The 27,597-nt window shown below is 36.8% G+C and overlaps 1 protein-coding gene across 2 annotated transcripts in view; it reads right to left on the minus strand.

The window, feature by feature from the left end:
* Positions 1-27,597, minus strand: part of TOX (thymocyte selection associated high mobility group box) — a 216,222-nt gene that overhangs the window by 33,735 nt on the left and 154,890 nt on the right. Inside the window, exons 4-5 of one of the 2 annotated variants that reach the window (XM_015855652.1) lie at positions 5,730-6,008; positions 635-865 (exon numbers count right to left, since the gene is read on the minus strand). In XM_015855652.1, coding sequence (XP_015711138.1) covers positions 635-865; positions 5,730-6,008 — 510 coding nt within the window. The remainder of the gene's footprint in view (positions 1-634; positions 866-5,729; positions 6,009-27,597) is intronic. The other variant, XM_015855653.2, reaches the window with a different exon arrangement.

Here is a 27,597-nt window from a genome sequence, read left to right on the forward strand (position 1 = left end):
GGGATCTGACTGACTCAGAAGGTTTTCTGAAAAGATTCAGAACCAGCTTTGCTGAACTCAATGCAGGACCAAAGCCTTTCCATGGAAGACAGAAATAACCACAGGATGTTATTTCCAAAGCCTACATGAACATCTCCTAAGTCCATCCCCTAGATCCGAAAAAAACAGGTGTACTGGGAGAGGGTAAGAGCCTAGCTTTCCTCCTAGCATCACAGGGCAGGGGAAAAACTGAGGGCTCCATTATATGTCTGCTCCCACTGTACAGGAATATATTTATCTGTGGCAATGCCCACATACACCACCTTTTCATAGACAAGGCAATGCTGTCCTGTCTGCCCTGCTGAGGAATATTAGGCCCACTGATTTCAGCATAAATGACTACTAAGTGTAATATAAAAGTTTATGTCACAGCCCAGTAAAATTCATTTCACAGACTGAAAAAAGAAATGAAATGATACTCTCCTTATCTTAGTCTCTTTAAACCACACTCCTGATATAGCACACATTCAAGATCCATCTCCGCAAACAAAAGAAGCTGCCCTCAGTTCTTAGATGACCCAGATAACTTTTTCTAAAATTATTATTATTATTTCCTTTTTTCAACAAGGCCTGTGAGCTACAGCACATACTGTACCTGTTTTTGTTCTTCTCCTAAGCCATCCCACATTGAAGCTACAATTTTAGAGACTTCACCAAAAGTCGCATTGGGGTTTTGGCCTTTGATGGCTGCTTGAGTGTCTCGGAAGAATAATGCATAGGCAGACACAGGCTTCTGTGGCTCATTGGGGTCCTTCTTCTTCTTCTTTTTGGGAGTTTTGGGTTTCTTTCCCATATCTGAAGCAGGTCTCTTCTCTCCTCCGTTAACCTGTAACAAAAAATAGAGACGTACTATAAGAAAAAAACAACTAAATTTAGTGTGCATCACGAGAGTTTGACATACGAGAAAGTAAAGAGCATAGAAGTCACAACTGACTAGATATAACTTTCATCATGTTTGTTTGTTTGAGAATTCATGTCAAGTGACAGAACAGAACATATTTAAATCAGAAGAACTGCATGAGGAAAATTACTGGATATTCTTGATCTGAACAAAAGCCTTTCATTTTCCCTTTATATACTTCACTGTGTGGTGTCCAACAGCACCTAGGTGACTACAGTGAACAACCCTGATCACTGTGGCTCATTAAACATGAGAACAATGTGATGCTACAATTTGAAAACGAAGGGGATTTTTTCCTAGCCATTACATTATAACATCATAGTAGACAGTAGGTATCTTTAACAAAAAATTAATGGCCGTGGAGCTTTTCAGAAAAATATGGAGAAATAGAAATATTGTGTTACCCATTATTAATTTATCCAACTTTTAGTGTCTTGCTATTATTTCATCCCATAGGCACACAAAGCTACCAGCTAAATGACAGTTAAAACTATTGACTAAACTGTAATTAACCAGGTTTCCCTAGTTAATTTGGTAGCATCATCCTGAAGTCGTCAGGCAATTTTGTGCAAACTCCATGCTCAAGGAGACCTGACAATAACTGGAGCCATAACTGAAGTTTCTAACTTTATTTTTTGACAAGACTTTCTCTTTACAAAGTATTTTTGACTTAATAAGATTTATAATTCCTTTGTATATTAGGATACCACATTACTTCTTAATCTAGGCGATACGTTGCAGAAACTTGTGCAAGAAGACTCCTGGCTAACTGTTCTGAGAACAGCCCTAGAATCTTATAACACAACTGGAACAGCCGAGAGTGTTCAAAAACCCACTATTAAAAAGAGAGTACTCACATGGGAAATTCTGTTTGTCTTATATGAAAATAACTACATAAAAAGAATACCAGAACTCCAATACTAATAACCTTGCAAATGGCTGAGATGATGGCCTACCTTATGCTCCCATCAGTCTATCAGCTTCACAGGCCCTACTTCTAACCACCAAAGCAGAGACAGATGGGAAATAAAATAAAAACATATACTCTGCTAGGCATAGACTTGTGCCTCAAATTCCCTGGAGGTGTAGTTAGCTCATGGTAATCCACCTCCTGTCATGGCTTATTGCTTAATTATGGTGATGTATTTAACTTATTTATCACAAGAAAGCAATAATCTTTCACTTTAAAGAAGTGTACATTAACCATGTTGCACACATAATAGATCAGAAGAATACCTAGTGTAGGATTTAAAACTATCAAGTAAGGCACATCGTTGATATCTAAATGTCCCTTGAGAAGCTGGAAAATGTCTATAAGCATATTTAAAATAAACTGCAATAGTACCAAAGCCTTTAATGGAGCTAAGAGAGCTGTTTTATGCACACTATCTTGCAGTAATCGCTGTAGTTTAAAATAGATTTTAATCAAGCACCATCTGCATAATAGGCTGAACAGACAACATAGAATTCTACTTATAACTCTTATCATATAAAGTAAATATTGTAAAACCTCTACCACATAAAGAGAATATGCTGCCGTAGTTTTGTAGTAATCATGTTTCTGTTGGTTAATTCTAACTACTTGCAGTCCTCTCACTATCTTCCCTCTAAACAACATAATATGAAATTCTCTCCTCAGTATATATTCAGATGAATAGGGAATAACACCCTGTTATCCATCTATGAAGAAACGCATATTTGCAAACCAGCAATGTTTCCAGAATTCAACATTTATACTTGGCATTAACCAAAGAGATTTTTAGCAATTCAACAGTAAGAAAAATGACAAGAATTACATTACTGTAATATTCCAATGTTGAGATGGTTAGAATAAAGCACATGGTAAGAGGCCACTTCATTTGGAATGCTTCTGCAGTTATTTACAACTACTGAATTCTACGTTCTACATTTGTTCTTCTTCTAACCATAGTCCCACACATTACACTGAGAATAATTAAGGAGGCAGTTACATCAGTTTGTAAATACTCCTCCTAAAGGCATTTGGAATATGTACATCAAGCTGAAATAGTCATTTCCTTCATGCACAGAAATCAATAATCAATAGGAATACAATTTCTGTTCCAAAAGTTCATCTTGTTCATAACTTCTGTCAAACCCTTTTATAAATGTATGTTAACATAAACATGGCATTGATTCTTTTTTTGTCTTACGACATCGAGATGACAGAGAACCATTCCATTTGAAAATATATGTTGTCTTTTTGATTGGTGATGGTGCACTGGCAAACATCTTCTGCTGGTTAAACAGGAGAATGACACCAGTGCTACTAATAAGAGGGTGAATTCAGAGTCACTGCTTTTTACACAGTAATTGTAGAAGGAATATCTTACTGACTTACTAGAGGTGCTCAAATCTGGTGAGATACAGTAGCTTCTACATGACTACAGCATGTACACTCTTAAATATTAAGAGTCCTACCCTGAGCTATCAAGTAATATAAAATTTCACACATCTACATGGCAGATTATAAAATATGAGAAAAATCCACATCCAGGTAAAAGACAATGTTTCTCATGGAAGAGAATGGCCATTCTACCTCTTCTTATCCCCACCCAGTATCTTCTTTCTCTGGGAAGAGAATTTATGGAGTGAGAAGAAACCTCACATATTCCTCTAACGCAGCTCTGAGAAAATTTATTACTAGTGTGGTTGTGGAAAAGGATCTCCATAGAAAGCTGGTTTATCCTAAGTTTATCCTATATATATGGTTTATCCTATCCACTCACAGGCAGCTTCCAGGGAGAGAGGTGCAATGGAAAGATGGACAGTAGAAGGTTTTAAATCATGAACTACAACATAACATAACACTATTTTGTTGTTGTTGTTGTTATTTTAATGTTCAATATTCAGTATCTCCTGTCTTTTATGGAGGGCACTACTATTGCATCAGGTCCAACTATGGCCAACTTCAGGCATTTACAGGAAGATGTAAGAAACCCTATAGAAGGCAGGTATAGTACAATGTGCCTGCCTTTAAGCTTATAGCTTAATCCTTTTTTTGTTGGAGACTAGTTTACACCCTCTATCATCATTAACCAAGTTTAATACCAGAAATTACAATTACTGAATAATTTTAAGGCAATGTATCCACTTCCCCAGCCTGAGTTGTTTTTCTTAAGTTTGTGTTGTGTTATGTACATTTTCTCATCTTTTTCTGCTTACATTGAGCATGATAATGTCTTAAAGAGAGTTTCCAAAATAACATGGCTTGTTAAAAAGTTGAACACTGCATAATCTGGCTTCCACAGAGAAAAGATCAAGTTTTAGTTGGTCTGCAGAAGTCATTATTTCTTTATTAAAAGTACTACTTTCATATGGGTACTGTCTTACGTGAAACCCCAATTTTATATTTCTGGCAGAATGAGGTGATGCAGTGAAAAGTACATCAGAAATGCAGGTTAAACATATTAAGTATTTGATAAATAATAATATAAAAAGATGTTTTAATTTTAGATTTGGTGTTTTCTCCAGAATTTTAAAGCAAATGGCACACTTCCACCTACATACAAAAATATTAGCAAAGAAACAGGAGTTGCAAATAAATTATTCTGAAAAAGTAATGGCTGCTTGGAATTATTTTTGCATAGCTGTATTCTAAAATCTCCCTCAGTAACAAAGTGCTCATTTAAAATGTATGAATTATTCAGTAATCTTTGAAACCTGAAGTTTGTGAAATTAGGGAAAAGTCCTGAAATAAAACTTTAAATCTGAATTTATTTAAAATGTAGTAAAACATATGTCTCCAATTACATGATTATTTTATAGCTACAGGCATGAAAAACAATGCAATTTGAAAACAAATCAGAATTACAATTCTTGACTGGATTATACCTCCTGAGTGGCTCATGTGTTTTCCTCAAGTTCCTCTCAAGTCTGCAACTTTTCCCCATACGATATGGACATGGTATAACATTTTCACTACTGCATAACAACTTCCATTTTGCAGTCTAGAATATATTAGAACTAAGAGTTTATCAATTCCCATAAACTCTATGTCTGACTTACTGGATGACTTTGTGTTAAGTCCCAGTCTTTTTTTAATCTCAACTTAAGTCTCTGCAAAATTAAGATAATATACTTGATTACTTTTTGGGACATTTTCAGGACTGAGGGAAGTCTGGAAGGTTTTTATACACAAGATGCTAAATAAGTCATCACTTATCACTTAAATAGAGGAAACTTTATTATTTGAATGACGATTATTGCTTTTATGCCCATAGGATACTAAAAGGAAGCTTTAATATGTCATGCTGGAGTGTCAGCACCCCCAAAATAAGAAATTTATAATGGGTTTTCAAGTTTTTCAAGGTAAGATCTTAAAAGTTTGTAGAGGATATTTCTGTTCTGGTTGCTATGATGTTCTGTTTACTCACCCTATGACCAAATTGCAAAGACTAGCATATTGTACACACAGTTCGTACTTTTTATAGCAGTAACTTGATCTTTAACTGGGAACAAACATCCATTCTATGCAAGTGAGAAAACTCAACCTTTATACTGAAGTCCTAAAGGAATGGTTTTCCTTTAATATTTTACAGGATTCCACAAAGATCCATTTCTTCTCACAAAGAAGAATGATGTCATTTTCTCAAACTGCCTGAAGAATTGACTGGAAACTACAAGTTCTGTATTCATAACCCTTTAATTCACTTTAGTCAACCACCAACAATGTATAAAGTATCACCTTAATAACTGTGGCCGTATGATTCATTTAGCAGGTCCTAAAAATATCCACCATTTATACAGCAATCCTAGCATCTAAGCCTACCTTAGAGCTATCTTCTCCTTCATCTTCATGGACTGAACTGGATGGTGAAGGAGTTGCAGATTTGCTTCCAGGTGGAGAGGGTGAGTTGTGAGGAACATTGTTTCCACCCATATTCAAACCAAGCTGTGCACTGAGCTGGGACTGGTTAATAGTAGTCAGCTGCCCATGCTGCATCATTCCTGGCTGCCTAATATCTGCAGGTTGAACCCTTGGCCTCATTGTTGCCATCTGAGGATGGGAACTATACTGGGCTCCTTCTGTATTCCGTAAATCTTGCATCTACAAGAGGAAAAAAACTGTATTTAGCATATCACTAATAACGTGTCCTGTTCTTTTAGACCACTGTTGGCCTGATCAGCTGTATAAGGCTTAAAAGAAATGGCATGTACTCAAATAAACATATAAATACTGAGAATAAACAGAGTAGAATGTGATTGTCATTTGCATAACACTGACTGTTACCAACTATTCAGGCTGTAGCCTCAGCCTGTGGGAATAGCAAAAAGCACTGAAAGCTTATCTCTTTTTAAGGGGAGCAAAAAGGCACTGCTTTCTGTAACTGCATTTGGAGTATTTCAGAAATGCTGACAAACTGGGGCAGGTTTGCATTCTGAAGTTTAGAGCCAGATCAGAACATTAATATCCTCAAAATTCAAGGCTATTTCCAGATCCTACTTTTCTTCTTAAGATTTGTGTGCATTTGAGCTGTGAATTTGGAAGCTGGAGTTTTCAGAATTGGAATATCTAGTATTAAGTCCAAATCTATTATTCCTGGTGCTGCCCAATGAGATACTAAAATTTTAAGGTTTCAGACTGACAGAAAGGATCCATTGATAGACTGATTAAATGAATTCTGAGTTGATTTGCTGCTGAGACATACATGAACAGAAAGCTCAGAAGTTGCAGGATTGACAAATGAATCCATTGTGCTATGTGGGTCACTGCTTCTCAGCATTAACAAGACATACTATTTTAATTCAAGCAACAAATTCATTCTCTGCAAGAATAAGAATTAAAAGCATTGGAGGATGAAACTCCTTTCTTGTCTAGAGGTCAAATGTACCATACATACACACTACAACAGATTCCTTATAATGTCTTTTCAGTATACTCACACCAAAACATGACAAAAGACAAAGACTACCAAGAAGCTCAGATTTAAGCTAAGGTGTTATGTGGATGATATAAAATTGAAGTGTCAATTCAAAACCGAAATGAAATGGATATAGTTGTCGTTCAGTGCATCAGGCAAACATGTCATGAGTATAGAGTGGAATCTGACAGCAACTATCATTGTATAAATTCCATTATGATAAGGACACATGTTAATGGTTCAATGTATTAACCACATTTATCTACTGACGGTGTTTGTTAGACTTGTCATTCAGAACATTTAAAGATGGCTCAGTTCTTTCTAACTTTGAATATCCTGCGACCTACAGGTCTCTCATAAACACTCTTCTATATGTCAGAGGAATCTATGAGATACTTCTCAACCAGTAGGCTCAGAAAAAGGAAAGATAAATCTGTAATTTCACCTTTTCTCTCATTAGTAAGAAATCACAAATTTTAGGGAGATATTTTATAGGCCTAGAGATTGATTTTTATAAGGCTGACTGGCTGGCAGTAAATTAAACTTATAATAGCATTAGTTCTGGAATACTAACCACTTTAAATGCACATGTATCTCTGAGAAGTATTTGGAATACATTCTGCAAACATAATTATACCTATATTTATATTGCTTTATAAATTAATAGCTTTTGGTAAAAAGGGGCTATCTATACAAATATGTTCAGGTTTGCTTAATAAATACTATAGCACCAGAGGAAAGGAGTCAAAGCAGTGTATGAAATCAATCGAAGGCTGAAATCTAAATCCTGACAGACATTCATACATTTGAAGATCGCTACTGAGTGTTTGCTCCCTTTCCTCCAGTACCAACTCCCTTTCAAACATATTAGCCTTGAAAGCTATCGTTATCACTGCCTCTGGCACACAATCCACACCAAAGCAGTTGTGCTGTATAGCTCTAACCGCTGTTTGGCCCTCTCTCCCCTAGTTCAGCTGTGTCACTGAACAGCAAGCAGTTGGTGCAGGGTGAGCAGGGAGGCAGGCTGCCCCCAGGCCCTCTCCAAAGGGTGCTCATCAGCTGCTGTGCCGCCTGGCACCAGGTCCATGGTGAGCCGGGGAAGGAGGCACCCACTAAAGCCTCCTGCTCACCCTGTCAGTTGCATGTGACACCGAGCACAGCTCAGAACCCTTCCAGGGGATTCTGTATTATGCAATTTATGTCAGCAGGTTGAGGGAGGAGCTCCTTCCCCTCTCTCTGCTCATCACTGGGGAGGCCTCACCTGGAACACTGGGTACAGTTCTGTGCTCCCTACTACAAGAGAAAACTGTATATGTTGGAGAGTTTGTCATGAAAGGCTACGCAGATGACTGGGGGACTGGAGCACTTCTCCTGTGAGGAGACGCTGAGACAGCTGGGACCAGAGAAGAGTAAGAGCAGGGGGATCTCCTCCATCTGTAAAAATACCTAAAGGGAAGGTACAGAGAAGTTGGAGCAATGTCCTTCAGTGGTGCCTCGTTTGAGGACAAATGGCAATGGGCATAAACTGGAAGAAGAGGTTCACTCCAAACACCAGGAGCACTTCTGTGCTGTGTGGGTGACAAAGCACTGGTACAGGCTGCCTAGAGGTTATGGAATCTCCTCCTTGAAGACCTTCAGCAGCCACCTGGATATGGGCCTGGACCCCTGCTCTGGGTGTCCCTGCTGCAGTGGGGTTGGGCCAGATAAACTCAGAGATCCCTGCCACCTGCAGCCATTCTGTGATACTGTGGTCATGTGAATGTGTATCCAAATGATTGTATGAACTCTGGGATGGAAACAAACGTTGTCTGAAACTCCTAAGAACTGTTTCAGTCTTTTGAATGAATTCACAAAGTATCCGCTTCATTGATACATCATTCGGATATAATGTTATAATTTTAATTACATTTTTTTCTTTTTTTCTTTTTTTTCACAATAAAAATGCAATAAACTTGTTATTTTTCAAACACTCTCTCCTTTATTAAAAACTTTTATGTAAACTTTAATTACCAGATAGATACCACAGAGCATTCTGTGTTTGTCATCTTTAAAATGACATATATTTCATATAGTCTGTGTTCAGATTTATCTCCAGCACTGAATACAGAGCTTGTTTTCAAATAGCATACCAGTTGGACAGTATTGGACATATCCCTGCAATACCTGGGAACATGCCAGTGACATCCATGAACTGAGCTGTGACCCTCAGCAAGAAGAATGCACGTGGCTCTGCATCTACAGATGAGATTTGTGTCTCGCTTCTCTCCTGCAGTGCAGAGCCTTTCCAAATCCTGATCCTTCCTCGAGAAACAAGGAGACTATCTAAGAAAACGGAAATCTGAGTCAGAATAGACAGCTGACCACATTAACTGTGAAAAGTTACTATGTAATACTGTGGAAAGCATGTGATGATGAATCCTTAGGTTTCTAAAGAATCATCAGACTTCAAGAACAGGCCTGCCAATGAAAACCACATACTTCTGTTGCTGCTGTGTTGTGACAGTAGGGCCCTGTCTCAAACGCTCTGGAGATCTCACCTCTGTGAGAGCAGTGACACTGATCATACACATTCTCTGTCAGCACTGCAAGCAAAGTATGACCAGTTCCATACAAAGTACTTCACAATCAGAAGATTCATATTTCTTCTTCTAGATGGGGCCCACCACAGTGTGGCTGTGCTGGAGCCATATCCAATAATCAGAAACAATACTGCAAATGCACTTCACTGAATACAAAACGAAGACAAATCTTGCCTGATGGCAGAATGCCAAATAGAAGAACAAAGTTTAAGAATTTGTGTGCTACAGGGCATAAGGATAGTCTTAAAATGATGCCTTTGATGGCCTGTCCGATGTGGTAATAATATTTGGCACTCTAATATCATTCTCCATCTGTCAATTCCAGGATGCTTCACAACTTGTTTTATACTCAGCTTTAGAACATGTCTGGTTTTACTGTGGCCTTACTAATGCAGAACTAAGACACAGTGTTCGCTTACAGGCAGAAATGCAGAATCTACCTATGCAGGTGTTTGACTATGAATTAAAAAACATTGTGAGAGTATCTAATTTTGAGGTGCGTTCCAATAACACATCTAATAGGAATGTAGTCAGGGCACTACCAAAACAACCCATTTGTTGTCTGTCTGAAAACAAGCTCCTAATGCCCTGCACAGAGCTCACAAGGTAGTAAGAATAAAACTGAAGTTAAATAAAACATCAGACCATCATTTCTCCCATCAGCTTAAAGCAATGATTAAGAAAAGCGTGCTATGTAGAATACAGCACCTCCCTACATAGAATCATCTCACTGTGGGACAACGTGAAAACAGTACCCTAATCACAGAGTCACAGAAAATAGTGCTAGGAGGAACCTCAGAAGGTTATTTAGTTCAACACTTTATCTCACAGCAGGATTAGTTATACCTAAATCATTTCTGACAGATGTTTGTCTAACCTCTTCATAACCTCCCTAGGCAATTCTTGTGCTTAACTATCCTTACAGTGGAAAGGGCTTTTTTCTGTAATGTCTCACCTAAATCTCCTTTGTTGTAATTTAAACCTACTACTTTTTACTCTACTCCCAGTGGACATGAGGAATGTTTTTCCCCTTATTTACAGAAAAGCTGCACACACTGGAAAGCTATTATGAATTTCCTTTCAGTTTTCTCTTCTTTAGACTAAACAACCAAACCTGAAGATTGAAAGACTTCTTTTTTTTCATATGCTGTGTTTTCAACACCTTTGATCATTCTTCCTGCTGTCCTCTGGACTATGTTCAATGGTCTTTCTCTTTCATGAAATACCATGCTGCAAACTCCACAAAATACACATATTTTTATCTGACAGAGCTTTCAGATTGAATCCTTCAAGTCTCTCACAGAATCTAGGATAAAGCATTAAAAAAAAATCCTTAATAATCTGTCTTCCTGATGTAAGCTGGTTACTCATGCAAGATGCAAAGAGAGTCAAATGGCAGGACCCTTAACTAACAACCCAGAAGCTGGCTTTAGGAAGCAAAGAAGTTTTGTCTAAGACGCATTAGGCAGGCAGTTTCAATCAGAATGTGATGTTAGAAAAACAATTTCCATGTTATTTTTCTTGTTATAATTAAGAACTATGATGCAATCTCTCTCTCACAAGCTGTAAGGTTCCAAATTGTTTCTCCTTACTTATATACATTTCTAATAAGTGTAATCCTTAACTGAAAGAAAAAAGAGAAGTTGCCTTAACAGAATGAAGTACATATGACAGGTCTAAATATATGCAAGAAATGCAAGGGATTACAGTCTGGAGATGAAAACATTAAAATTGAAGGAGAAAGGCTTACTCTCTGAAGAAAGTGAACATATATACCTCACCACTCTGAGCAAATTCATAGCAAGCACAACAGGCATTATTTCTAGTATCATAACCAGGTGTAATGGGGATTTTTGCTTAATGTTTATACAAGGTGAGAGATCATACAAACTTTGCTGATGGACCTGGTGGAAGTGGTTGATGGTCATTTACTTCTTGTCTAGAAGTTCAAGGTAAATCAAAGAGAAATACTATTGTGAGAAGTACTGTTGCCTACTATTGTGAAGTTGTGGGTTGAAGTTTAATCCAGCAGGCAACTCAGCACTGCACAGCTATTCACTTAATCACCTCAGTGGGATGAGGGAGAGAACCAGAAAAAGTTAGAACTCTTAGGTTGAGATAAAGACAGTTTAATACTATAGAAAAGGAAAGGGTAATAATAATAATTAATAATAAAAATATACAAAGCAAGTGATGCACAATGTGATTGCTCACCATTAGTTGATTGACATCCAGCCAGACCCCAAGCAGCAGCTGTTCTCCCCACCAACTCCCCCATTTTATTGTTCTGCATGATGTTCCGCATGATGTTCTGCATATGATATGAGGTATCCCTCTGGCCAGTTTGGGTCAGCTGTCCTAGTTCTACCCCCTCCCAACCCCTTACATACCCCCTGCTCCTCACTGGCAGGGCATTTTGAGAAGTGGAAAAGTCTTTAACTGAGAGTAAGCACTGCTCAGCAATAACAAAACATTGGTGTGTTACTAACTTTATTCTTGCCCTCAACCTAAAACACAGAACCATATCAACTGCTAGTAGGAAAATCCCATCAAAAAACAGGACAGTACAGTACAATTAATTAATTCAAACAAATATTTTGAGAGAAAAACCCAGGGAATCTTGAAGTTTTACCTATGACAATATCCACAGTATTATGAGAAGAGTAATAACCCTAACCCTAACTCTTTTTCACTGATGTCATTCGTCTTTGACACCATATAGGTGCCACTGATGTTCCCTGGTCATCTGATGGGATTTCTGTTATTACTATTCTCAGTGATATTCCCAGAAAAACTTGTGCCAGTACCTGTGCCATATTAAAACTGAATGTTTGGTCCAGTCATTGCAAACTACTAAATGATGGTAAGTAGTAGTCATAGAATCACAAGGGTCATCAAGTCCAGCTCCTGACTCCACAAAAGACTACACAAAATTACAAAAGTTTTCTGAAAATGCCATCCAAACTCTTCATGAACTCCAGCAAGTTCGTGCTGTGATACCCCATAGTTATTCTCTGCATATCTGTAGTTAGGTTTTAGATAAATTTCAATTGAATTAAAAGCAAGCCATGCAGTTTCATATATTGTTTCACAATGTGTTGATGCTATTCAATGCGGTAATACAAAACTAGTTGAACATTTGTTTTTGTACAATACAGCAGAACAAAAAAGTGACCCCAGTATTTACAAGTCTGAAATCTGACAAGTTAGGATTCACTGGTCAGAACAGATAAAGCAGTAACTGATGTGTATGTCCTGCCAAGAACAAAGTCAGATCAAAACCTAAGTTCCACAGATCTCTGCATACAGTAAAAGTAGGAATCATATCTGTAACCAAGCCTTCTTTTTATATACATAAAAGAATGACTGCTAAAGAAAGCTTTGTTACAATTGCTAAAGTTACTGTAAGTAACTTTACCTATTCCACAGAGAATATACCACAGAGAACCATTTAAAACACATTAAAAGGAATAACCTAAAGCATCACCTAATAGAAAAAAGGATGTGTGTTTTCATCATCTTATTTTTACAATTCTCTTCTGTACCAGCTAACTGTGTAATGAAAAACTGAATTTTAAAGTAAGTGGGTATCTGGGAAATGTTATAGTATTGTACACAAGTGCATTTTATATCCTATGCCCAGTGCATTTTCAGGACAAAATGAATGGGTCATTCAAAATGTGTGTTGATTTGGTAAATAGTCTTAAAATCAAAAAGCAAAAACCTCACATGTAAAAAAAAAACCAAACCCTAAAGTGAAAAAAACCAAACCAAAACACACCAGAAAAAAACAAACCACAAACCAACCCATCCTATTAATTTTACTACTCTAATCTTTCCAAAATCATTATGTTAGAAATTAAACCACTTTTTGTTGCTTTATATAGTATTCTTTCTGTAAGTGATCTTAAGCTCCTTTAAAACAATTATATACTCAAAATTTGACTGCAAAATTTTATAGTGCAATCACATAATGACAAGAATGCAATAATATACAGTTTCTATATTTCTCAGTATACAGTTAATTTGGTGGCTATTAACATTCTTTTCTACTTTATGTTTTAATATCCTTTGAGTCATATAGGACTAAGGTCTCAAAACTAATCATAAAAAACTACCGACTGCTATTCACTCTAATATAATAACCCTTTATTTAAAACAACCTCCAATAAATTTCATTATAAGAAGTTATTAAAAGGGTTAAAAACCTATTAAATGTCAAAGAATTTGCCTGACTCAAACTTCTAATAAAGAAACAGAATAGGCTTTCTTTCTGAATTATTTAAATCTTTACTGACTGTGCACTGAACCATGAAATTAGAAAAGTGTTATTAGAAGTGTTCTCTGGTTTTTATAAAAGTTGTAGCATAGAATATATCAAACCACAGTCTTTAACCAGACTAGTTAAAGAAATAGGTTTTTAATCCTGAATACATGGTTTTCACTGATATAAAGGGTCATAATTAAAAGTCTGGCCTGGAAGCTGAAGATAATAAAATTATTATTACAGGAGCATACATGTTCATTTGGTACATTCTAGATGCATGTTTCCATTTTAATTTGGACAAATATCTTCAATTTTGTTTGATCTTGCAAAGTCCCCTTATTTGGATCCTCTCAGCAAACAATTAAGCTTTTAATAATGACTCATTTTAAAGAATTAATGGTGAATAATGTGTGTTATCTTTTCCCCTTTTTAAAGCATTTAATACTTAACAGTAGGTATAGGTAGACAGCAGACAAATGGAATCTAGGATGTGCAAGTCAAATATTCTAGAACACATCTTCTGACAACAATATTATCCTTTCAATGCATTTTGCAAATATTAACTGCACTATTTTCTATTTCTCCAATTATTTACATAAGGAAAACAACAATCCATTTCATGTTTATTTTGGTGATACAAAAGAACACCTGAGTCAGCAGTGCATTCACAAGTTCACTCAAACACAAACCAATCAATAGCCTTTCATCATAGCAAAGGAAGTAAAGAAGATGACTGTGAAATACAATAATGTTTCTCCTTCCTTTAGACAATAAAAATAGAAGCATCCAAAGGACATGAAAATATTAGATTGAGAAATAAGGAAATACATCCTTGGAAATAATGCAAGCAGCGCTGGACTGCTCTTGCTACAGGGCAGGAGGGAAAGAGACAATTGTCTTGGCAATGCTTTGCTCCTGTGACTGGCCCAAAACAACACAGTTGCCAACATGATACTGCTGAAAACTTTGTTGAGTTCTGCTCTGCTTTGTTCCATTCCATTCCGTTCCATTCCATTCCATTCCATTCCATTCCATTCCATTCCATTCCATTCCATTCCATTCCATTCCATTCCACTGTGTTCAATTCTGTTTGTTTATTTTTTGAAGATGTTCACCACACTATGAAATCTTCCTTATTGTTATCTGTCACATTTTGTTCTATCTGCTCTAACAGACAAAGGCAACCTGAACTCGTTGTCCATCTCACTTACCACAACGTAAAGGAAGCTCCATAGAAACATATACATGAATAAAAACACATGGAGAATTTTCCTTGATTCACTTCCTGTAGATCATTTGTAAATTTTCCAACAGATTTGCCAAGGGAGGAGCTGCCACATGAGAACAGAGTGTGCAAAAGCAAAGTGCGGGACTGGGGATGTAGGTAAGTGCATAGCTGAGTGTCTCAGTGATGCCAATACATCTGTCTCTGAATTGTGTCATACATATTTTAAATATTTTAATATTTTAGTGTTAATATTTAGAAGATTAGGGGATTTAGCATTTAAATAAATTAATATGCAATGAGATATTCATATACATCATATTACATATTTCAAAAGAAAGTGTAGCTTGCACAGCATATAGAAAATATTTGAGAAAAAATGGAAATAATAGAATGACACTGGGATGTTTAAATGAAGGTATTCAAGGCTGTTTACACAGCAAAAAATGTGACTTGACCGTATTATCTATTAAGACTAGCTCCATGTGAATTGTTTGGGTATGCTAGTGTCTGTATTTTTAGGACAATATAGACACAGTCACTTGCTATTTTGATAGGTCTGAAAGTCTTTGAGAAAGACATAGAGCCATTGAATGACCAACTAATCCTTTGAATTCCAGTCAGTTTAGGCTCTTGTACTGATTTAATAAGCTTAGTTTCAGAGAGGGGTGGCTGTCCAAGTGGAATCTACTAGATCTGCATGCATTAATGACAGGTAAAACAAAGAATACAGCAATGTGAAACATAAAATTTAAGATAGATAATTGCGCAACATTCCTGATGATTCAATAGTGTATATAATGTTGGATCATTATCTTCCTTGATTCTTGTCACTTTCTGAAAAAGCTGATTCCTAAATTTCTATTAGCTGAATTATTTCAGTACACAGCAACAGTGCAATGCAACTTTGGACTTAAGGAAATCCAAGGACCTATGTGGAGGTATCCGATGGGTTACAACCCTGGAAAGTAAGGGGGTCCAAGAGAGTAAGTTAACATTCATGCACAACTTCCTTCAAGCGTCAGATCCCTACAAGTAAGAAATCAGGCAAAGGAGATCTGCGTGGCTGAGCAAGTTACTCATGGAAAAACTCAAATGGATGAAGAAAGTTTGTGGAATGTGGGAAGAGGGTCTGGCCACTTGGGAGGAATACAGGAATGTTGTCAGAAAGACTAAGACACACTTGGAATTAAATCTGGAGAGGGAGGTCAAGGACAAAAAGAAGTGCTTCTTTAACTATATCAATAGCAAAAAAGATTATGGATGATGTGGGGCTGCTGCTGAATAAGGTGGGTGTCCTGGTAAAGGAGGCTGCTGGGAAGGAGGGCGAGAAGGAGGATACAAGAAACTGTAGGCCAGTAAACCTAACCTCGGTCCCTGGGAAGATGATGAAACAACTTATTCTGGATATCATCCCTAAGCAAGTAGAAGAAAAGAATGTTACCAGAAGCAGTCAACACAGGTTTACCAATGGTAAATCATGTTTGACCAAAGTTTTAGCCTTCTGTGATGTCATGACTGGCTGGGTAGATGAGGGGAGAGCAGTGGATGCTGTGTATCTTGACTTCAGCAAAGTATCTGATGCTGTCTCCCATAAAATCTTTGTAGGTAAGCTTAGGAAGTGTGAGACAGGTGAATGTACTCTAGGGAACCTGCTTTAGCAGGAGGTTGGACTAGATGTCCCTTCCAGAGGTTCCTTCCAGAAGCGACATGGATTGAGAGCTGGCTGCCTGGCAGAGCTCAGTGTCGAGTCTATTTGGAGACCTGCAGCTAGTGCTGTTCCTCAGAGGATGACCTGCTGGCCATGCTCTTTTTAAAGCATCTTCATCAGTGACCTGGACGAAGGGATAGTGTCTACCCTTGGCAAGTTTGCCAATGGCACAAAGCTGGGAGGAGTGGTTGACACACTAGAAGTCTGTGCTGCCATTCAGTGAGACCAGGACAGGCTGGAGCGTTGGACGGAGAGGAAACTTATGAGGTTCAACAAGAGCAAGTGTAGAGTCCTTCTTATGGGGGGACTAACCACATGCATCAGTACAAGTTTGGGGCCAACCTGCTGGAAAGGAGCTCTGCAGAGAAAGACCTGGGTGTTTTGGTGGATGTCACGTTGACCATGAGCCAGCAGTGTGCCCTTGTGGCCGAGAAGGCCAATGGTATCCTGGGGTGCATTAAAATGAGAGTGTCCAGTAGGACAAGAGAGATGATCCTTCCCCTCTACTCTGCGCTGGTGAGGCCACATCTGGAGAACTGTGTTCAGTACTGGGCTCTCTAGTTCAAGAAAGATAGGAAACTTCTGGAGAGAGTACAGAAGAGGGCTACAAAGCCATTATTGGTCTGAAGCATCTTCCGTACGGAGAAAGGCAGAGAGGTCTGAGATATAAATACCTAAAGGGCAGGAGTCGAATGGGGCCAGGCTCTTTTTGGTGGGGCCAAGTGACAGGACAAGAGGCAATGGGCACAAACAGGAACACAGGAAGTTCCATAAAAATTTTTAGGAATAACTTTTTTACTTTGAGGGTGACAGAGCACTGGAACAAGCTGCACAGAGAGGGTGTGGAGTCTTTGCCTATCCCATAGAAGGTTCTGTTGCTCTTTAAGTTTAATAGAGGACTAAAACCTGAGCCTACTACATGCTCTGATCATCTGATTACTCTCATCATTAGGCTTACAAAATTTTTTACTGTTAAACACCAACTTTTAAGGGACTTTGTTTCCATTCCAATGAGATATGAAGTTAGATCTCTGAAACTGAGTAACAGAGGCAGATCTAATCCAGAATTCTTGATATTCTTCCTCTTGGACACTGTGATGTGCAACATCCTTGAGATTATTTCCTGAAACTATACTGTTCTTTTTTGGGTAGTGGCTTACAAATGATGTGCCAACAATAAAATATAAAGAATTAACTATAAGCTAAGTTTGAACAGAAGTATATTTATTAGTGACTGGATTAGGGTGGCTCAGCTGGTTCAGAGCCAACTGAGCCTCAGAGTTAGGCTCACTGGAAAATATCACCCCTATCTGAGCAAACCATTTTGCTATCCATTGCAGTTCCAGATGGAAAGAGTTGTGTCACGCTAGCATTTGCATTCCCGTGCACAGTAATTGTGTTAAACCAATAACTCTCTGCGCTCTATGTACGCTGGCACTAAACTGTATAGAACTGTGTCTTATCTATCCATCATATGACTTGTACATTTGCTGAAAACTAATCATATAGGTTCTGGGTGTGCATTTCGTCAGATCAATTATGGATTAAGTTCACTTTCCTTGATAAAGAAGATGGTATTTTTCCTGGCTGATAAAAGTAACCCTGAAAAAACAAACAAACAAACAAAAAACAAACATATCCCATATGATTCTACTTTCTGTTATGTACAACATCATCACAAAACCCATAATTTAGACTAATAAGAATGAGTTGAACACTTTAAATGACTTTACTGAAAAGATCTATTACCAAATCTTTTTGTTGCTATGCTGCAGTCTTGTAAATTCACAATGTGAGTGATAGCACTAATGGAAGTTGAAACAAAAGGTCTGCAAAATATTTAACTCATGTGAGATTTTTTTTTAATATAAATGATCTTGTTATCAAATGATAAACTTACTGATATTTGTAACTATATTGTCATAGTTTTCTCTGGAAGATAAACTTAATGAGGTAGTCAAATATAGTGGGTTTTGTAAATGTTAAGCATATGTGTGACTGCTAGGCAAGATGTTTTTTGTATGTTATGAAAAATATGCTTGGCTCACAGGGAAAAAGCGATTTAATGATATGCTAATAAGTCCATCATTCTTCTGTATTGTATTATTTACTATTTTGTCTCCAAAACTTATTTAACATCTCTAATATAATTATCCATCTGCAGCTTTCCAAGTTCAATATTATAACTCTGAAACAAGAAAAATCTCAATTATTTTATTTTCCACTATGCAGAATATGAACAGATATCCAGCAGTCTCAGAAGATTAAAATTAGTAAATCTGTTTTGCTTAGTATCCATTATATTAAAATATGACAGAAATCCTTCCTGAAAATCTTCTTTTTAATTTAAGAATCTCTCTTTTTTTTTTTTTTTCTTTTTTTCCTGGTTTGACATTTCTAAATGTTGGATACCTTCCTTAATAAAGCCTGATAAACATAAAAAAGCAATCTCAGAGAAATAACAGGCCAAAAAAGGAATACACTATGGGCAATCACAACTTACAGTTTATTTTAAAACTCATTATTTAATCTTTATTCTTTTTGATTGTGAAGCATCCTATTGTCCCATTCATCTTCTGAATAAAGCAACAGCCTTGGTTCAGCCAAGAAAGTATCCTTTTTTCTTTATGTTATAAACTGCCACTTTCAGCATTGCCAAGTGACAACCAACAAGTGGGGATGTGAGATTTATGACTGTTTATACAGTAATTTCACTTTATTCATGTATGCTAGAGAAGCACACTAAAGTCTGTTGTAAGGATGTGTGGCAGCATAATATTTGTTTCATATATCTTGTTGTAGACAGTAGCAAAACTTAAGGTATTTCACCCACTCCATATGAAATCATACAATACAGAAGTTTCATGCTGAAATTTAAGCAGGAACCAATTACTATCTGCAAGGGAAAAAGGGAGGAATGAATAAATTTAGAGAATATGAACTCAGGAAAAAAAATAATAAAAAAGCAACAATAAACTTAAATATGGGAATTTTCTAGCTACGCAAACCATGTCTTCATGGTGAAGAAAGATAAAGATGCTAACACAGTAGATTAATGAGTGACCATGAGGTTAGGCTTCAGAGATTCTTCTTATTCTAGCTAGATGTGTCTGTAACAACTGTGGATCCAGAGACCCACAGAGAGGTTTCTAGAAGGAATGTCCCTGGTGTTTTAGCAGCATTGCCCCACAAGTTCATCCATGTTAAAATATTTCAGTGTAGATGAATTGTACTGTCGTTTCGAAGAAAATCTGAAGGAAGTTTTCCTCTACCCTTTCATCCTAGATGAGGGTCTAGTCATGTTAACCTATTTCTAATTTCCATCTGGGACTATATAACCTACTGATCTGAAAGTGATGACAAATAATAAAACTAGTACAATACAAAGCATGATTGCTTATGATTGCGAGGTTTCAGGTCGCTGTCATCACAAGAAATCTGTACTGAAATTCACAAACTCTTCTCCTGACCATGTACTGGCTTTGTTGACAGACAGAGATCATGGTTCTAATTTTCAGTCTATTAATGGCTGAAATTCAGATTAACATAATTTTATAAAATGTAACCAAATCTGAGATGGAATCTATGTGGTGAGCCAAAAGGTACCTCTGGAAAGTACCTGTAACAAGCAAATACACAGACACAATAAGAGATAATATTTAACCATTAGAAAGATTAGAATTCACATAATCTCAAAATGGCAAGACAGAGTAGTATCTTGAAGAACAGAAAGGCCTATCCACACTCTTTTGTTGTGTTCATGTGCCAAAGACTGCCTTCATGCCTCTACACTGCTCAAACGCTGCGTAACTTTACACTGCACTACCACAGCTACTCCAGTTTCTTTATTATTCTAAAATAAAGTCACCCTCTACTAGTATAAACTAGAGAATTTCATAACTACAAAAAACTCAGCCTATGCTGTCTTAATTCTCCCAGAAATCATTTTACTCATTCTAGGAAGAAATTTTAAAATGTAGTTGCCATGCGTGCAGAAGTACATTCATGACTGTTCACATAATTACTGCAATTACAAATGCAATTCAGGTGAATATGCAAGCACACTACCAGCTAAGCCTCTAACTGGCAATTTATGTGTGCCTTTACTCAATTTGCATGAGCAATTTTCATAATCACCTTCCCAGGTTTAATACATAGATCTCAGGACTCAGTTTACATAAAAACTGACTGAATATCTAATAAAGGGCTGATGAAGGATGCATAAGTGACTAGTAGAAGAAGGAAATTAGAAGCATATGGAAAGAAAATAAACTCAACAAAGTCAACTTCAGCTTATGCATCAGCCTTTGTTTATATTACATTTTGAAAGAAGAGAATATGAGTAATGCACTAGATAGGTCAAGTTCCCTCAATTACCCTTCTTTCTCCTGTTTTCAATATGCAACCTACCCTTTCTGGTAGTTAGAAAGCACAAGGACTCTCAGACAGACAAGTTACATATGTACAGTGCAATTCACAGTAAGTGAAATTGTCATTTTAAGTGTCTAGCTCTGTCAAGTGAGAAATGCAGAAGAATTCTTTGTGAACGTAAAGCCAAAACATTAAAAAACATAAAGCCTCTGGTGTTTACAGATAAGCAACTGAATGAGTTTACAAGAGTCCTCTTTCTCCAAAGAATAAAGGAAACGTGCTGCATTCAGAGATATTTCAAGAAATTATACTTCTGTCTCTACATTTGTATCGATAGAAAAAACTTAACTGGTTTGTATTTTCAGAATACAAGAAGATAAAACCATTTTAGAATGAAAAAGAGAAACATACCTTGATACTTCTCTGAACCTTGAAAATTAACTATGAAAAATACACTGATGTTCCATTTATATTCTAGGTTTCTGAGGTGAATGGAACCAAAACACTTAAACAATATGAGTGTGTTAGAGTTAAGGAATGATCCTAAAGCACTTCTATTTGAATACTACCTCTGATTGTGGAAACCAGTAGGGCCGAGTTTTTAATTTAATGACTTCTTTGTATTTACAAAAGTGCTTTTAAATAATTTTAACCACTAACTCTATAATACGCAGGAAAAGTTTATGAAAAACTTTAAAGTCTTATATTTTAATATGGAGAATTTATAAATATCTTTTGAGAATCCTGAGGTGAGTTTGTGCAGGTCAGTAATGATATGGCTGATATTTACACTACCTGAAATGGACTGCTTTTATTTTCAAAGTTCAGTAAACCACATCTGCTAGAAGAAGTGTTAGTTTAGAGATATATCGCTCAGTAATAACCATATACAGCATACTTGCTCCCCATGGTAACTGAAATTAATATCTCCCTGCATTATTACATTTTACTCCTGCTAACACTGTAGAATTAATAAGATCATAGGACAGTAAATGGAGTTCCTTCCCTGCTACAAATGGTAAAGTGTACTCTTTACTGAATTCCAGATGAATTATCAACCACAGTCACAGAACACAATCGCAGTCGAGCACAACAGAGATAACAGTGTTGATGTAGATGAAACAAGCAAATCAAATCTCTGCTCATAAGTAGGTTACACTTACTATGTCTTAAAACTGTTGTTGAGATAATTTGATTTGGAAATTACTGGCACACAATAAACATTACGCTGTATAATACTATATCAGTGGTATTGTAATGTCCTGAAAAATAACTGTGTCATGAAGTGATTAAAATAACAGATGCTAAATCTTATGCTTTAATGAGGAATACTTTGCATATCAGTACCTCCCACTACCGTTTAGAAAGTATAGCAAAACGAAAAAAAGCAACATTATGAAAAGGACCAAAGAAACAGTGCCATTCTCCTTTTTCTACACATGAGCATAACATCCTCTGTCTGTTTTAGTCTGTACCTTGGCAAACTTTAAGTGCATCCAAAATGCTTTCCTTAATTTTAGAAGAAGAGAAAATGTGCAACCAACTAATCTTGATATATCTGCATATAAGGTTAGTAAAGTGAACACACTGGAAGTATTTTAGAAGAGTAATCATGTTGTCAGTGTGATGCACAATTCATTCCTTAATTCGTTCTGTGATTTCAGGACTAGAAAATAAAGTGACAAATATGGACATTATAAGGTGTTAAAATTCAGGAAGTACCTTTTCACTGTTTCCAGCTGAAATATAGGCATGTAGTTGCAGCAACACAACTAACTGAAAGCCACGCTTTTCAGTTTTATCTTGTTTCCTAATTATTTTAAGGTGTTGTTTTCTTTTTTCCCCAGCACTTCATTCCTTGCTATTTAACAACATGAATATTATGACAGTATTCTAGGAGAAAAAATTTGGAAGACACAGATTAACATACTGAATCACCAGAGCATCAATTCATTGCAGAATTACATGGAATTTCTACACTTACTCAGTGCTTGTCAGTTCTGATAATCTTTAAATTCTCACTGGACCACTGTGGCTGGCAACTACTGTGAAAATCTCTACTGATGCTAAAGAAAATGCTCTGTTTCTACAGACAATGATATAACAAGAGGCATCTCGCTGTTACTGCTCTCCAGCAAACCCAAATACTGTAATTAATATTGTAAAAAGTTCAACAGGAAATTCTCCCCACCACTCCAGGAACTATCAGCGTCTGAAGAAAGATGAATTCATCTAGCCCTAAATCATAGAATGGTTCTTTAGAGTGGTCTGTGATGCTGTTCTAGCACATATACTCCGATTTTAAGACAGAGAAAACAGCATTGTTTCCCTTTTGACACTGATAAAATCTGAGCCAGGGCTACAGTTTCCTATATATTTGAAATGCTCATCTTAATGATTTATTGTTACAATAAAAGGGTATTGTGTTTTCATGACCATTTTGGGGAAATGCAAAGCTCTTACCCACATGGAAAAGTAAATGCGTTTCTTAAAGAATCAAAACCAAAATGTATTTTAAACTACATTTGATGATATAAAGTCTTGTACCACAGACTTTTCCTAGGAGAAATATTTCCCAGTACTTAGTTCAATTAAACTAGGAACATATCAATACAATAGAATATTTTAAAACAGTTACTGTTTAGAATTATATATACTGAGAAATATGACTCAAATACATTCCATTCTAAGCATAAAGACAAGTAGATGTTTAATAGCTAAATTAAAGCCTGACTTTAATGATGAGTTCAGCACGTATGATGTAAATTTGCATCTTTAAAAGGGACTTTTGTTTTCCTGGAGTACAATTTTGATGCCACAGACACTGGGAATAACAGTAACATAGGGTAAGAGGATTTTGAATGTAGTTTTCAATTTCTGTGATATCTACTGAAAACTATTAAATTTATGTAGCAAATATTCCCTGAAGTAAGCACTATGCTACTTAGCCTTCTAAAAACCATACTGTGTTCAAATGAGCAAGCAATACCCAATTGCCATCCCACTTCTATCTAATTTGTTCCTCCCAAATTGCAGTGTCTAGGCTGACCCCAGTGATTTAACCATGTCTTTCTCAGGGGTGTGGATACATGACACATGGCTTTGAGTTGTTTTCCACCGTAGTTTTGAGATGTCAGGCCTGGTGAGTTAACTTGCAAGCATTTGCAAAACTCGATGTCATCTGACGTGCTTCAGAAGCAAAGCCTCATTGAACAGCATATGATTCAAGGAGCTACGCTATTTTTTGGCTCCCAAGGCCTCAACAAGTCAGGATCAGAAATGTATGAATTGCTATGCTATTTCATATCAAGATGATACTCAAAGATATCTCCAATTTAAACATGCACATTGATTTCCACTGTTGTATGTGGTTTGCTTAGCTTTACTATTAGTCTGCAATGTAGAAATTCTGAAATCTGAGGCCTTTTGTTTTTCACTAAAAGCTGCTGCTCACCATCTGACTTCTGTTTAAAAGCAGGGCTTCTCTCAGTATCTTTTAATTCCCTAGCTACTTTTCCTGTCTCTTTGGAAGACAGTTCCCTATTTACTTCAAGCCAGCACACTAGCAGCACTTTCTGGATGCCAAAAAAGGGGCGACCTTTTGGATAAAACTGAGCTTCCCTGTGAAGTAATTCAATGCGGGTTGTGGTCCAAGTGGATGAGAGAAGAACAAGAGACTTCATGCAGCTCCAGAAAGACCATGTGCCTCTCCAACATTGTTCTGCCTGCAGCAGGGGAGAGGTGATCACTCCTGGGGTGTAGGTGAGATATTAGGAAGAAATTCTTTGCTGAAAGGGCAGTGAGGCACTGACACAGGCTGCCCAAGGAAGCTGTGGGTGCCTCATCCCATTCAAAGTCAGGCTTGATAGGTTCCTGCGCTGCCTGATCTAGTGGTTAGCAACTCTGCTTACAGCATGGGGCTGGAACTAGATGATCCTAAAGGTCCTTTTCAACTCAAGCCATTATATAATTCTATGTACTCCTCTCTGAGGCATCTGAGGAAGCACTTCTTCTGGAACGTAGCAGAGCAAATACGCTGGAGAGTGTTCCTGCATCTTTCCTTCTGTCACTTCATGAATACAACCAGTGTTAGTTATAACTGAGCATTCCACTTTCAATAAACTTATTTTCATCTGGTTATATTAACAAAACTGAAAATGAAAGCAAAAATCAAGTTTCAAACTCAGCATACAACTTCTTGCAACGCCAGTACGGTCTCGTCTATTCTTCATCGGAAGTTATCTGAACAAAATGATGAGTTTGAACAACTTCAATTGAAAAAAAAAATTGTTTCCAGATTGGAAAACACTGAAGAATAGAATTATTAATGTAAATGTTATGAAGGCCAGATTTTGGATTTTTAATTTTGAAATTTAATTTTTATTGAATCAGGGAAGCAAAGAATATCTAAAGTTTGGAAGGGGTCCATAAGAATCATTGAGTCCAACTACTGGCTCCATAAAGGATGACCCCAAATTAAAAACTTTTGTCTTAGAGAGTTATCCAAACGCTAACTTAAACGCCAGTATCTTGGAGCTGTGACCACCATCTGTTCCAGGGTCTGACCACCCTCTGGTGAAGCACCTTTTCCTAACACCCAGACTGACCCTCCCCTGAGGCAGCTCCATGCTGTTCCCAATTTACAAGGCATCATAAAAACAATTATTGCACTTATATGTGTAGCATTATAAAACTTGAATTTTAAAAATATATTTATGTTTTGAATTTTCACTGCACCTTGGAAATAGTAATTATAGAACTATGATAACTAACTTAAAGCTCAAGAAGACATGACTGGCACAATAAATAAACAGAAAGCTTCTACTTAATCTACATTAATGTAAACAATAAATCTCTTAAATAAAGATTGTGTGAATCTTCATTTATCTTTTATGACAAGAGAGCAAAGGCTGTAGCTTAATGAATGGAAAGAAGCAACAAGGTCAAATTTAAAAGCCTCAAAGGTCAAATTTCTGACATCCCTGAACACTGAAAAAACCTAATGCGGTAATTACTATTTTGGTTAAGTCACTGATGTCTATCTTTTATTTCAAAATAAAGGGAAAAAGAAAACATAATTCAGAAACTCAAGAAGCTTGCTGTAATCTGTAACATATAATTCTCCTCCCTTCCCTCCCCCCTATTATAGACTCCTGCTAGGAGGAAAAACAAAGGACGCATAATTAGGAATCTCATTTGAGTCCTCACAGTGTATACTAAGTATCCAGTGTACATACACACCAAGAAAGTGTTTAGTTAAGAAAGGGAAAAACAATATAACAGATACATTGCCTATTTTTGAATTTGAAATATTTCTCACAGGTTTGAATTCCTACATCACCCTGGCTTTGGTGAACTTACAAGTCATTCTTAATCTTCACAGACAACAGAAACAGGCATTGACAAAGGGTCCAGAAAGCCACGTACTTTTATTTTACGTACATATGCATTGATTTTTCCCCAAATGGAAGACCTCTGTCATCTAACAGGGTTATTCATAGATTCAAAGAGTTGATCAGGGTCATTTATAACAATAGTGAACTGATCATCGTTCCAATAGGATTTGACAATGGCTTTTTTTCAAAGTAGATACTAATGTATTGATGCCTCTGAAGTTCATTACAACAGTAATAAATCATTAGCCTCCACAAAATGATTTATAAGTTGGTTAAAATGCATAAGAATGGACTGCCAACTGAGTCTGCTGAGATGATGAGGCTGGTGCTTAAGGGATTTTTTTTCAGGTTCTTTGACCAAAATGGTGATGACTCAAAGTGATCATATCACAAAGTCTAAAATAAAACAAATCATTGTAATAATTTACTTTAATAGCATGTTTCAATCTTCATAAAAGGGTGAGAGAATTTTACTTTGAACTGTTAGATACACTCTTTTCATTCACTGCTGGCAGCAAACTCTTAACCTACAAAGCTCTAGTATTGACCCCAATGATTATATTTGTGTTTACTGTAACCAAAAGAAGTGTACTGTGTGCGTAACTATGGTTACTCTGCAAGGGTGTCTGTGTAATAACATTTCATTATAATGCATAAGTGGCTTGTCAAGCATGCAGCGCTAAGCCATAAGATTAGTAATGATAATATCACAAGAAGTATATGGCCACAACTTAATACTCAGGATGTTTATGTTAAGCAAATCTGTTCCTGTTTGAAATACACCATTGCTAGTTACTACTTAAGTACTTAATTACAGTTCAGCCCTATTGATAGTTGATTACAGAATGTTGTGCTCCCAGTTATACTTTTCATTTACACCTGATCTTAAGCAAACTTCACATTAAGTCCTATATACATTCTGATGCTCTGATGCAGTGTTACTGCTACAGTAACTCACCATGAGTGGCTGAGTTAGCCTTGGATCATAAAATCACAGAATACCCTGATTTGGAAGGAACCCACAAGGATCATCAAGTTCAGCCTCTGGCTCCACACAGGACAACCCAAATCTCAGGATGATCTCTGGAGGTCCCTTCCAGCCCCTACAATCCTGTGATCTTTCTAGCTCCCATTACATGGACACACTGTGTGGAGTAAAGTAAAGGTAAAGTCACAACCAGGCATGGCCCTGTCCTGCGTCCTCCTGGACCATGCACAATCTGACA

The sequence above is a fragment of the Coturnix japonica genome, chromosome 2, assembly GCF_001577835.2.
Source record: "Coturnix japonica isolate 7356 chromosome 2, Coturnix japonica 2.1, whole genome shotgun sequence".
Classification (NCBI taxonomy): Eukaryota; Metazoa; Chordata; class Aves; order Galliformes; family Phasianidae; genus Coturnix; species Coturnix japonica.